We start from the raw sequence: 14,485 nt of genomic DNA on the forward strand, positions 1-14,485 counted from the left end.
CCACAGCGGTACCTATTTACTTGCACCAGCGTGCTTTCAAACTGCTAGGTTGGCAGGAGCTGGGACAGAGCAACAGAAGCTCACCCTGTTGCAGGGATTCAAACCGCCGACCTTCCGATCAGCAAAGCCCAAGAGGCTCAGTGGTTTAGACCACAGCGCCTCTCTAGGTGGGTCATTATTATAGTATGGGCAAGATGGCGGGGTGGGAGCAGGAATGGGAGTCCGGAGGAAGCCAAGGGTCCAAAGGACAGCGAGCCCGGAATCAAGAAGCCAAGGGCCCGAGGGTCAGGAAACCAGGAGTTAAGAAGTCCAACGCAGCAAGGTGGGAAACATGTTGCTGTGGCAAAGAGCCAAAGGGATATGCTGACCTTATATCCTTTCCTGGCTCTTGCCACCAGGTGCTGTGAGATACCAATCGGCCTCACCTCTGTGGCCACGCCTTGCCTCTTCAGAATAAACTTAAGAAAGCCCCAGTCCTGCGAAGCCCTACTGGTCACAGGGCCCGGCTCCTGCACGCACTCCTGACACAGCCTCCTCGTCGCAAGCACATGATCTCCGCCAAAGAAGTTCAACAACTCTGGCTCCCCCCGAAAAGCTGAACAACTCTGGCTCCCCCCCCCCAAATAAATATGAGGGGCAGATGGGGCTTGTCCACCTGGGAAGGGAGCCCATCTAGGAGACGGAAAGCTCTGATCCTAAACCACCTCTGCCCTGCTTGCCCCCCCCCCCCAAGTTTTTTTTTGCTTGGCTGCAGCGCATCCTTGAACTCTGATCATACCTCTGGCTTCTCTGGATGGCGCATAGGGAGGAGTGTGTAGGATCCATCCAACTGTCCGAAGGTAAAATGTACATATGTGTCATTTTTGCCTTTGGCAAAGTCCATTGCTGCTATGTGGCCCTTGGATGATTGACCAGAAAGGAATGCAGTCCTCAGGCTGAAAAAGGTTCTGCACACCTGTTGTAGAAGATGCTGGCACATGAACCATTAACCTTGGAGCATCCCTCTTGGGGTGGGAGAGACGAGGATGTGCCAAAGTCCTCAGCATACATGGAGCCAGGATGCCGAAGGACAACAACATACCTCCAGAAAAATGCAGGTATGGCCTTATTATTCCCTGACCTTATCCACCCCCTTCTGCCAGCCGCAACAGGCAGCAGAGCCGACAGGTAAATTTCCAGCTGAAGCGAATGGTGGGTTTTATTAGGTAGGTGAGGGAATATACCGTATTTTTTGCCCTATAGGACGCACTTTTTTCCCCTCCAAAAATGAAGGGGAAATGTGTGTGCGTCCTATGGGGCGAATGCAGGCTTTCGCTGAAGCCTAGAGAGCGAGAGGGGTCAGTGCGCACCGACCCCTCTCGCTCTCCAGGCTTCAGGAAGCTATCCGCAAGCCCTGGGAGCCCAGCGGGAGTTCCCGCCGGGCTCTCAAAGCTTGCGGATAGCAGCCTGTTCTGGGGTCTGGGGTCGGGGGAAGCTCGGGCTTCCCCCGCCCCAGCCCCGCACCTGGGGGGGAAATAATTTTTTTTTCTTTATCCCCCCCCAAATCTAGGTGCGCCCTATGAGCCGGTGCGCCCTATAGGGCGAAAAATACGGTAATTAACTGTATTTTATCCCCCTGCAGACAAACGTGTGTGGGAGCAAGAGAAAAGCGCCTGCAAGCCTTTTGCAGAGTGCAGGGCTTTTGCAGACAGCAAGTGGCTCCCTTGCTAGGAGGATTGCGCTGAATCCCTCGCATGAACCCAGAAGACATAAGCCTGCTAAGCTCTTACTCTCAGATGCTTGGAAGCCAAGTGATTAATGTGAACAAAAGACGTGAAAACAGACGAGCGCTGCTTGTTTCTACCTCCAGAGCTTGCCCTCCCAGCCCCAGTTGCTTTGACTGCAGGCGCAGGATTCTCCGAAGGAGGAAAGAGCTGCTACGCTCATGCCTTGCTTGGGTTTGCTGCCATGGGAAACAAGATGGTGCTGTAGATGGGCTTCCGGGCCAGTCCGCCAGATCTCCTCTGAAGGGCGGTTGCGGCTCTTATACACCCAGGCTGGATGCCAGACACATAAAAGAAGCGTTTCGGTTAATCTAAGGTTACCAGATTTTTTTCAATGAATCTGGGGACACTTTTCAACTTCCTAATAAATAGATGGATTTTGTCAGGGGACTGATTTGTAAATCCAAGGACTATCCCTGGGAAACAGGGAAGTCTGGCCACCTTAGGTTAATCGTATTGCAAACTTTGTAAGAGAAACCAGGTTGGCAAAAACTGAATTCCACAGCGCCGCCTGGTGTCACAGTGTTAGAATGCATAAACAACGCATATAAAGTGATTTTTCTTCGTCCATGTAGCTGACACAGCCTCCTAAGGTTTGAACAGCAGTCTGAAAGGGAGTGGGAGACCAAGAGCCTGTTTACCCCATAGAGCTCCATACTGAATACGGCTTCCCTGTTGCATAACTGTCTGTCAAGCAGCATGTAAAAGGGGCACAGGGAACACATGCCCTATTTTTTCAGGGCCCTCCTAGGAGGCCAAGCTGGAAAACAGGAACATGTCACGACGGCTACATGGAAACTTCAGCTTCAGTCCCTGCCCATTAAAAACACATTGAAACATTTAAAACACATTGCAGAACATCAGCGATAAAAACATAATTAAAAAGCATGCTGATAAACCCGCTAAGTGTCCCAATTTTCCAAGGACAGTCCCGGATTTACAGAAGCCATCCTGGTTTCTGATTTCATTCCAGAATGTCCTGCTTTTCCTTAGGACATCCCTATTTTCACTGGAGAAACATTGGATGGTATGGAGTTATGCAATCTTTGAGCCAAGGAGAAAAGTAACTATACAATTTTTAGAAGACATCTGAAGACTGCCCTGTCCAGAGGGTTTCTTTTTTGGAAAAAAATGTTTAATGTTTGATTATGCTTTTATATATGTTGGAAGCTGCCCAGAGTGGCTGGGACAACACAATCAGATGGGAGGGATATAAATAATAAATTTATGGTTGTGGTTATGTTTATGGAATAGGACATCCCTATTTTCATCGGATACATTTTGGAGGGTATATACTGAGAGACAGCCTAATAATAAAATAGTCACCATAATACCAGTCACCACCCACACACTTTCATATGCATAAATAAAGAAATGTGGTACTAATGAAGAAATGTGGTACTGTATAATAATAACACATGCAAATAATATTTATTGGCATGATTTTTAAACCCACAATTTATAAGGGGAGCGCCCTTTAAGAAGAAAAGATGTTATTGCCCTAGCGCAATGCATTGTGGGCCATAGCATCCCTAAGGCCTTCCTCATTTGTTGCTATGGAGACGGCCTCCCTGCCCTGCTTTTGTCACGTGACAAAACATAGAGCACGTGATGCATCTTTCCCCGCCCCTCCTATTCCATTCCGCCCCCCCTCACCCCAGTCCGGAACGCCGTTGGCTTAACCGTCTTTCACCACGTACCCCCGCCGTCCTATCGCGAATGGCTTCTTAAGCCTTCGGTCCCGCCCCTTCCCGAGCCCGCCGACCAATGAGCTTCGGGCTCTGACTTCGCGGCTCTCAGGGCTTTTTGACAGAGGCGGCGTTTCCCCCCTTCAAAGCCCCGCATACAAACAGCGGCGTCGCGGACGTCGGCTTGGATCGACGTTGCTGCGGGCCAATGAGAGCGCGGCGTGGCGAGCCGGAGCCCCTCCCCTCCTCCCGCTTGAGCCAATCGGCGGGCGGCGTGCCTCCGTCGGCGTCTTCCTCCGCGGTTCCCTTCTCGCCCAGCGGTGCGGGGCAGGAACATGGCTCCGTGAGGCAGCGAGCTGTCGGTCTCGGGCGGTTGAGGAGGCCGGTGAGGCGTCGGCGACCGTTCCCCGCCCCCCGCCGTCGTCGTTAACCCTTCCGTGCCCGAAGGTGGCGGCGAGGACCCTGAGGGAGGGGGCTCAATGCGCAGGCGCGAAGGCCGCTCCCGCCGGGACGCCCCCCGCGCCCCGCCAGCATGAGCCAGACCGCCGCCGTCCTCCCCCCGCCGGGCCCGGCCTCCCGCGCCCTGCATGCCGAGCTGCCCTCTCAGCAGGTGGGTCGCCGCCTGGGGTGGGGAGGGAAGAGGGGGGTTGCGTGTCCCGCCCCCCTTCATGGCATGTGCACCGGGCAGGAAGAGGTTAATGGGCTCCGGTTTGGGGAGAAGGGCTTAGCAGCCTTGCAAGGAAGCTGGCGAGAGCGACTCGCCCGCACGGAAAGCCAAGGGTGGCTGGGCTTCAGTCGGCAGAGCAGGAAAGTCTTCATCCCACGGCCACGGGTTCATAACCACGGGTTTATAACCCTGCTTTGGGCAATAGGTTTCTGCATTGCAGGGGTTTGGGGCTTGATGGCTCTTGGGATCCCTTCCAACTCTTGCAAATCTAGTGGTCCCAAGTACTAAATTAGGGGTCAGCAAAGGTTTTCAGCAGGGGGCCGGTCCGCCGTCCCTCAGACCTTGTGAGGGGCCGGACTATATTTTGAAGGGGGGAAAATGAACGAATTCCTATGCTCCACAAATCACCCAGAGATGCATTTTAAATAAAAGGACACATTCTACTCATGTAAGAACACACTGATTCCTGAACTGTCCACAGGCCGGATTTAGAAGGCGATTGGGCCGGATGCGGCCCCCGGGCCTTTTTTGCCTACCTATGTACAGTGGTACCTTGGGTTAAGTACTTAATTCGTTCCGGAGGCCCGTACTTAACCTGAAACTGTTCTTAACCTGAAGCACCACTTTAGCTAATGGGGCCTCCTGTTGCTGCTGCGCTACTGGAGCACGATTTCTTAAAGCAAAGTTCTTAACCCGAGGTACTATTTCTGGGTTAGCGGAGTCTGCAACCTGAAGCGTATGTAACCTGAAGCATATGTAACCCGAGGTACCTTTGTACTAAATGGTGTGCAGCCCTTCCATTGGAGATTAATTTGTTCCAGCATTGTAGGGTGAAGAAAATAAGGCTGGGATGAATGGAGGCTGCACTTGCACCACACATTTGTTGATACTGCTTCTGCTAACTTCTTTGCAGTCATAAAAGCCTCCCAGACTGGTTTTCAACAATCAGAAATAAGGTGATTCCTATCCTAAGGCTTGCAATCTAAAAGAGAACATGAAATGGAAAGCATTTAGAAGTGGAGGACCAGGGCGGGGGCAGGAAGTAAACTTAAAGTGTTCTGTATGACAAGGGGAGATGAAGCAAATTACATATGAAAACATTGTCTATGTATCCCACCCACCTCAGCTTCTGAAACATTGGGTGTAGCCTGCTAGTAGAACATCTGGTTTGCGTGCAGAAGTACCCAGTTTAAACCCATGGCAGAGCTGCTGCCAGTCGATGTGGACAACTTGTTGTTGTTTAGTCGTTTAGTCGTGTCCGACTCTTTGTAACCCCCATGGACAACTAGATGGACCCAATGGTCTGACTTGGTATGAGGAAGCTTCCTATTTTCATGTAGGGCTTCTTTATTATTGAATACCTTAAGGAGGTATTTTGCCTCTCAATAGGTAGTTTGTTATGAAAATGCCATTCGTTTGGGTGATGCATGTTCTTTTACCATGCTGCTCTCCTGCCCTCCTTCAAGTGAAACATTTTTTTCTTAACCAAAATTACCTGATTATAAAGGAAATGAGAGGAGAGACATTTTTTTCTCCCTTTACTCTAACATTCTTCCTCCTCCCTCTTGTTTACTTGACGGATGTTTTTGTGAAGATCTTGTTGATGTGACTTGTGTGGTACTGTGAAGCTTGTTTGGAAAGGGACACGGAGCTTAAGCAAATCTGCAGTTCTTCTGTTTGATGGCTTACCTAAATATAGCATAGTGTGTTTGTAGCTTCAAAGCTCAGCTACTTTCAGCTATCTTTTTGAAGTTCTGCTTCAATCAATGGTGGAAGGGCTCGGTGATCAGTGCCGTCCTCTTGACATGTATTCAGTTGGCAGACTAAAGATATCTTTTTTTCCATTCTGTTGTTTGGAACATGCTTTGTGAAATAGAATCTGCCACTTGGTGCCTTCATGCATGCTTTGAGACTGCATTTGTACCATTAAATGTTTGCCAAGAGAGGAAGTAGATACTGGTCAACTTACTCTGTGATTGATCCCACTTTCTTCCCTTACCTACTCCACAGTTGCAAGGATTTCACTGAAAGCTTGGGTGAGGAACCTGTTTCTCTCTAGGTTTTTCTGGATACCAGTGTCTTTCAGCCCTGGCCAGTGTTACCGTATTTTTCGCACCACAGGACGCACCTTGTTTTAGAGGGGGGAGAACAAGAAAAAAAAATTCTCCCCCTCTCTGCCCAGCGCCCCTTCAGCGAAGCGGCAGGAGGCGCTGCGCAGAGAGGGGGAGAATTTCCCCCCTCTTGTTTTCCCGCTCTAAAACAAGGTGCCGTGCACCGACCCCTCTTGCTCTCCAGGCTTCAGGTTCCTTTGGACCTGCTCTTTGGGGCTGGCGTCAAAGTGCAAGTAGATAAATAGGTACCACTCTGGTGGGAAGGTAAACGGCGTTTCTGTGCGCTGCTCTGGTTCGCCAGAAGCGGCTTAGTCATGCTAGCCACATGACCCGGAAGCTGTACACCGGCTCCCTCGGCCAATAAAGCGAGATGAGCGCTGCAACCCCAGAGTCGGCCACGACTGGACCTAATGGTCAGGGGTCCCTTTACCTTTTTAAGTCAGGTGTATGTTAGCTGCTTGAGTTTTGCTTTCAGATGCAGCACCTCTAGTATCTCCCTGCCTATTGCTTATTATTTATGAGCTCTATTTTTGTGGCAATCGGTTGTTGGCATCGATCTGTCTTGAGTGACGATGGAGTGCGCCTCTGGGGGTGAAACCACCAAAACAGCACCAAAGTTAGTTCCCTGGGCTGCAAGCCTCGGCAGTATGTATGGAGGTCCTGGGCTGCCCAGATGACAAAGCCTACCTTGCTGATGTGGCCCAGAGCAGAGCAAGATGTTTGGCGTCAGCAAAACATTGGGCCTCCTTCTGGCGCCATCCAGCTATCTTAGAGGCTTCACTCTGGATTTGTGTAGGGTTTACTCCTTAGCCTTTTCTTCTCCTGAAGATAACCTGCAAGGCAGCTAGCAGAGGATTAGGATAATAGTTTTCCTTCTTCTAGATAAGCTACCTTCCCAGGCTGATGAACCCCAGCTGCCCCTCACTTCCTTCTGCAGTGTGTGCAGAAACCACCTTCTTCACCCACCATTGGTCTTGTCTGCTCAATTTGTTGGAGCCTGTCTTCTCATGAAGGGGAAGTCCCAAACTCACTGAAAGTTTGAGACCCATTGGCTTACCCTCACTTGGTTTAGTGGGCCAGTCGAAGCCGTTTCTTGGGTGTGGCCACTGTCACATGCTGGCGGCTTCTAGGAGCCACAGGTGAGAGCTGGGTGCTGGGTGGGGACCAAAGGTGGACAACCCCAGAAGGAGCCCAACATGTCCCCCACCAGTGGCACTACCCCTCCCTTAACACCCCACTCAATAGCTGCTTGGTTAATATCTAGTTCTAACGATTAAGAAAAAGCTGGAATTTCTGGGGCAGGAAATAGTTATAAACAGCATAAGGAATTGAGAATAACATAACGTCCCCAATTAGCCATTAGCATATTAACCTTGATGCTTACTTGGATTACATTTTGTTTACACTGCCAAGCAACAAACATTACTATAAGCAGTGAAGCATTAGATGTGTCTTTATATTAAAATGAATGTGAACTTCTGAATCTTAAGAGGTAATGAGGTTCTTACAAATCTTTGTTTTCCTATTGGCTGTGACTAGGGAGCCTAGTGGAACAAATCATCCCTATAGCTGCAATTCCCCTTGGAAGGATTTCAGTAAAAATGTTGGGAGCAGTCACGCTGCTGTCAGTTGATTGCTCAGAAGTTGCAGAGCTGCTTTCGGATGCTTGTTTGACAGACGTCATGCATTTCTACTTAAAAACAACCCATTCCACGGTTGCTTTCTCTTAGTTCTGGTTGAAGTGATCACAAGTCATCGCCATCAAATGTCGTTTGAGCACAAGATGGATCTCTAAGGTTTGTTCACACATTCATCTTCACGTGTGGTAGCCATGCTGTAATCAGCCAGCCCATGCTAACTTGGTTCTGAGAACGCTTAAGACTCCTAAATTTTATGCTCTGCTGTACAAACTGAACAAAAGTACTTATACAGTAATTGCAACACCACTATACTACACACAACACTGAAATATGCTGACTTCAAAGGCAGATACAACAGTGTAAATATACAACAGTGTAAATATTTGAGATCTCCATCAGCTGCAACTATGGACCGTGAGTTGTTCTTGCACTCAAACAAGTTAGCTTTCTGCACTGCCTCAACATTTCAAACTGATATCTGAAAGGGAAAGTGTTGCCTGTTATGTAAAAACCAGTACAGGTAATGGGATAGAGAATACTGCTTGCAGAGCTACTTATTTTTGGTTTTTTTTCCAGTTGTGGGTGGAACATGGTTTCTTGCACGTGGCAATGGATTTCATGTTCTGAGTATCTGTGGGGATTACATGACTGTCTATTATAGAACTAGACATCTCTAAATTGATGTAGGCATAACTTTTGTGATTTTCTGCAGATATTGTTGTGGCTATTCAAGGATTGCAAAATCCTTTGGCATAGGCGTTCTATTCTTGGGGTCAGCAGGTTGGAGCAGGGAACTGTGGTTGTCTGCTTAACATGGTAGTTAGGGTTTTTTTATTTCTTTGTTGTTTTTTGTTGTTTTTTAAGAAGCCCAATCGTTTTAAAACAGGGTAGAACTTTTACCTGTTAAGTCCTCCTTTTTGTCTGGTGCTTGTTGGATAACAAGACTTTCAAGATGTCATGTTGAAAGTGTTGGTGTGCATGGAAGAATATAGTAAACTTTGCATTCTTGTATCTAGGGAGCTTTCATATCCCTTTATTTTTTCTGTTAACAGGAAATGAGATTTCATTCTAAATGCCTTCTGCTTGGCTGGAAATCGGCCAGTTTACTTACTTAACTTTTGAGTCCTGTAAATTTCTTCAAGCCATTAGCAGGTTTTGGACCAGAGGAGGTTTGTTAAAAAACTTAGCTTGTAGCTATGCCTGGATAGCTATGCACATTGATAGTTGTCTCAAACCTCACAATTGTACGATATCCAGACTTGTTTTGTTTTGTTTTCTGGTGTTTGTGAGGACAGCTGTCAAACTACATTGTAGGCCACAGAGAAAATTGTGTGGTTTGGCATCTGGGCAAGGGACTGTTTTTGACACAGGAAGGTGTAGGAGGCTTTTGGAATCTGTGGGATATATGAATAAACTCGTAGCTTTCTGCTAAGGCAGCTTTCCTAATTTTTCTATGAGTAGAAAGTAGGTATGACGTCCACACATACCACTTTCACTTCCCTGCTAAGGTCTTTGCTTTAACTCTGCCAGATGGGTGGGGTACAAATAATAAATTATTATTATTATTATTATTATTATTAACTTCACTAATATTTGCATGTGGAAAATATGCAGCACAATCCTAGGCATGCTTCTACTGAAGTAGGCCCCACTCATTTAGGGTTGCATTTTGCGATAGTTCCTGCAACTTGGAGTTAGCATTTTTGAAAGCAAAAAGTGGACATTGCCGCCTTTCTGGGGAGAGGGTTCTGGCATTCCTAGTTTAGAATTGCAGCATCTTCTGTGAGTTGAACTTTCCTGCCAGTTGGGGCTTATTTGTACTTCTGTTCCTCTGGTCTGTTAAGATCCCTGGGATTTTGAAAGAAATAGTTGGGGCCGTGTTAGAAACTCAGATATATCAGCTAGGTGCCAAATACCTCCTTAAGCCAGGGTTACAGTCGCCAAAACGGAATGCTTAGTTGCCATTTTGGGGCCAGACAGCTCGAAAGTTGTATTTTTCAATTCGACTTTTTAGTGCCCGATATTCATTCTGATTGTGCAGATAAAATATAATGGATAGAATACTGCAGGATGTGCTGCTAGTGTGTGAAAACAGTCAAGAACCATGCACCTTCATGGTGGAGACATCAGGTGCCATCCTGGCACCTGGGCATCTTCACTTGGTTGCAAGTTGCTGATAAAAGGTAAAGGTAAAGGACCCCTGACAGTTAAGTCCAGTTGCAAACGACTCTGGGATTGCGGCACTCATCTCGCTTTACTGGCCAAGGGAGCCGACGTTTGTCCTCAGACAGTTTTTCCAGGTCATGTGGCCAGCACAACTAAGCCGCTTCTGGCGAACCAGAGCAGTGCACGGAAATGCCGTTTACCTTCCTGCTGGAGCGGTACCTATTTATCTACTTGCACTTTGACGTGCTTTTGAACTGCTAGGTTGGCAGGAACTGGGACTGAACAAGGGGAGCTCACCCTGTCGCAGGGATTCGAACCACTGACCTTCTGATCTGCAAGCCCAAGAGGCTCAGTGGTTTAGACCACAGCACCACCCGCATCACAAGTTGCCGATAGGTAAAGGTAAAGGGACCCCTGACCATTAGGTCCAGTTGTGGCCGACTCTGGGATTGCGGCGCTCATCTCGCTTTATCGGCCGAGGGAGCCAGTGTACAGCTTCCGGGTCATGTGGCCAGCAGGTCTAAGCCGCTTCTGGCGAACCGGAGCAGCACACGGAAACGCTGTTTACCTTCCCGCCGGAGCGGTACCTATTTATCTACTTGCACTTTGACGTGCTTTTGAATTGCTAGGCTGGCAGGAGCAGGGACCGAGCAACGGGAGCACACCCCATCACGGGGATTTGAACCGCTGACCTTCTGATCGGCAAGTCCTAGGCTCTGTGGTTTAACCCACAGCGCTACCCGTGTCCCTCAAGTTGCCGATAGTCAGGTGCAAAATCCCCCTAGCGAATTCTGAATGCTGAGTTGGAGTGGACTTTGCCGGTTTCCTTACTTCTTTCTCCAGGGGAGAAAGCAAATGCTCCAACATGACTCTGATACTGCAGCAGTCAACACATTTGACACTAGTATGAGGCTTCTGGTCGTTGTCTAGCACAATTCATGAGGAAACATGAATAGAAGGAGTTGGCTACTATGATGAGAACTTTGATTGTTAATTCACCCGAAATGTACTGCACTTTTATCAGCAAACACTTATACAGTGGTACCTCAGGTTAAGTACTTAATTCGTTCCAGAGGTCTGTACTTAACCTGAAACTGTTCTTAACCTGAAGCACAACTTTAGCTAATGGGGCCTCCTGCTGCCGCCGCGCCGCTGGAGCACGGTTTCTGTTCTCATTCTGAAGCAAAGTTCTTAACCTGAAGCACTATTTCTGGGTTAGTGGAGTCTGTAACCTGAAGTGTATGTAACCTGAAGCGTATGTAACCTGAGGTACCACTGTACAAAGTAACAGTTACAGTTTTTCAGAGCTGCATTATAAACTTTCACTTACCTCTACAAAGCCACGAAAAATGTTCAACAAGAATGTTTAGTAGCACAATAATAAGTGTCATTTAAACCAAAGCTATTTTCAGTTGGTCTAGACAGTTGTCCTTAATTCCAGGAAATAAGTTCTGCAACTCTGCAGGATTAAGTGGTAAAACTGGGTGGCATGATGTTTGCCTTTCTTATGTAGTGACTACGAAGACATTTTGGCACAACATAAAAGCACGAGAGGGAGCTTAGCATTGTGGCCCAGGAATTCTTTGTGATTGCAATGGGGAAACCTCTGTGCCTTTAGGAATGGGGACCTTGTGTGCCAGTGAGAAGCAGCTTCCCTGAGTTTGGTTGGTGCATTCTGGTCTGTCTACCCTCCTTCCATTCAGATAGTGTTTAATCAAGAGGTGCCGGGGTTGAGCTTAGGTGTCAGTCATAACCTTCAGCAACCTGGGTACCAGTTGGTGTACTGTACTTCTGCATGCTTGAATCCCTAGAAGATCTAAATATTCAAATTGTGTTGCCTTAAAAGTTGTGGGGTTGGAAACTTGTTTTTGACAATTTAAAAAAACTTTTTTGAACAGTGATTGAGGTCTTCAAACAAGCAAGGAGGTAGGCTGTAGTAGTGCTGTTCAGGCTTTGTTGGTAAATCTGCTCTATAATTCTCATGTCCAAACCTTCTCTAACTAATTTAGAAAAATCACACAAAGAGATTAAGGTTAAAATACCAAATTCTCAGCATGCACTGTACATTAGAAATATTCTAATAGGCAATAAAATTAATCAGGAGTATGAAGCATAATGAAATTAATACACGCAAAGAAGGACCAGTTGAGAATATTAATATCCATGGCAACACTGGTTAATTCGTTTTTCTTCAGATGCAATCACATTTTGCACATCAAACAGAAGACAGGATAGATAAGGTTCCATAATAATTGCAGCTAAACCATGCTGTACTACTTAGCCATTTGATAACCACAATTTGTGCCCTGTAGAATTTCACCATGCGTTGTTCCAGTCAGACTTCTGATTCAGGCACATTACATGGTGCTAGTTGTCAGAGTGGTAGGGAAAGCTTGTCAACCAGTAACTTGGGCGGCTTAAAGATGTCAGTCTGTGATGTGGTGTTAGTCATGGATCAATTGCAGGCTCAGATATTCTCCAGGCTTCCCTTGTCCGGCATCCGCATCCATCCAGTGCAGAAAGAGTTTTTTGTATTGATAGCCTCTGCATTTTACAGATGATGGAACATTGTGTTTACTACGGCTGAATTACAAAGAAAGCGCTCCGTCTTAACTTTTCAGCTTCAGGTCCTCGTAGCCTGCCAAATGGTGACTCTAGTGTAATATGAACAATACAGGGGAAATACCTGGAAGAATCTGATACTTCAAGGCACAAATTGCCAAAGAAGATACCCCAGAAGCTTCTCCAGCACTTATTTTGTAAGCCTATATGTTGCTTCTGGAATCCTCTTCATGAGATTATAGGAGTTCTGAGTTCACCTTCTGCAGATCGTACACCCCACCAGCTCTCTGAAGCTGGGTAATCCCCCTTCTGTTATTCTGGAACACTTCGTTGAAACCTGGTGGTGGAAAGTGAGGACAGAGTAGTTCAGGAAATGGTTTGAGGAAGTGGCAACCCCTGAAAGGAGAGCCTTGAAGCATAGGTAGGGGATAAGCTTGAGGGGCGGAAAGGGTTTGCAATGCTTATGTGAGGTTCCTCCAGGCAAAAGTCAAAAGAGAAACGGGACTCTGTTACTTGTAGGTCACTAGTTGAGCGCAGCCATATGTAGACAATGGCCGCAGACCGCAGAGAGGAAAGGCATTCCTATCCATATTGTGCTTCTCATTTGTGTGCAGCGTCTTTCAGATCATACCAGGTGTGCAAGGATGTGTGTGAAACACTAATCTTTCCCTACCACTATGGAGAGTAACACAACAGCTGAAGGAGGTAGGGGAAAGTGACTGTGGTACAGTGCTGTTGAAAAAAGCTGTTAATTCCTCTTAAAGCTCAAGCAGACTTCCTTCTGTGCTGTGCTTCTAGGCACAGGTCCAGGCACAAGTTCAAGTGGGATTTTTTGTTGTTGTTCTCCCGGTGCTTTCTCTGGGAAAACCCGTGTTATACCGCTGATTCAGAACAAACGGCATTCAGATTTTCCATGGACTGCCGTTAGCATGGTAAAACACGGAGTTTTCTTGGGAAGGGTGGTGCAACTAGAAGTGTGGACGAGCCCCTACTCTGCAACATCCTGGTGGTTCCGTCCTTGTGTACATAGAAAACAGAGACAAAATAGTTCTTCTGCTCTTTGGCTTACCTCAACTTCAGTGTTGGTTTGTGAGATGCACCCAGGGGTGGCTAATGTTTTCAGTAAATGTGCAGCAAGTCAAGTCCACTGGGGCTGAGAGTGCCGCTCTGATAGTTGGCACAATGTTCTAGTCTAGGGTTAGCCAGTGTGGTGCCCTTCTGATATTGCCTCACTATAACTCGCATCATTTCTGGCCCTGATAAGGAATGTTTGGCAACACTTGGGTATGGTTGGTGGCACTCTTGAGGAACCCTAAGAAATTTGAAAACCTGTGAGAAGTTGAAATCCTGTGCTTCAGTACTTTAAGGGAAAATTGGGGATCAAAGAGGTGTACGGTGCTGTGAAACATGCTGAAGTTAGGAGAATATTGGATTAAAATGCAGTTTTTACATGTTGAATGAATTATGTAAAGAAGACTGTCCTAATTTTGTTATAATGTATGTTGTGCATTTTCATTATCTTGCTTATGTTGCCACTTCTATTCTTTAAAAATTGTTAATGTTTCTTTGCAGCGGCGTCTTCGTCACCTGCGGAACATTGCAGCACGGAACATTGTTAATAGGAATGGCTATCGTCTCCTGGACACCTACTTCACTCTTCACTTGTGTAATAATGCAAAGATATGTAAAGGTATATGTAAGCCAATTCCCATAATTTCTCTCTCTCTTTCTTTGTCCTTATATGATCTAATCACAGTTTTCCAAACTTTTCATGTTGGTGGCGCACTTTTAAGACATGCATCATTTCGCGACACAGTAATTTAGTTTTACTAACAAGCCAGAGGTTAAACTAACCCCTTAAAAGAGCGTTCGCATGACACACCTACAC

General features: G+C 47.0%; 1 protein-coding gene across 1 annotated transcript in view; it reads left to right on the forward strand.

The window, feature by feature from the left end:
* The first annotated feature begins 3,738 nt into the window (after positions 1-3,738).
* The window catches only part of UVRAG (UV radiation resistance associated), an 83,871-nt gene continuing 73,124 nt past the window's right edge, over positions 3,739-14,485 (forward strand). The window contains exons 1-2 of the mRNA XM_081002095.1: positions 3,739-4,061; positions 14,170-14,287. Coding sequence (XP_080858221.1) covers positions 3,984-4,061; positions 14,170-14,287 — 196 coding nt within the window. The 5' untranslated portion in view covers positions 3,739-3,983. The remainder of the gene's footprint in view (positions 4,062-14,169; positions 14,288-14,485) is intronic.

The sequence above is a fragment of the Podarcis pityusensis genome (genome assembly GCF_964106645.2).
Source record: "Podarcis pityusensis genome assembly, chromosome: 4".
NCBI lineage: Eukaryota > Metazoa > Chordata > Lepidosauria > Squamata > Lacertidae > Podarcis > Podarcis pityusensis.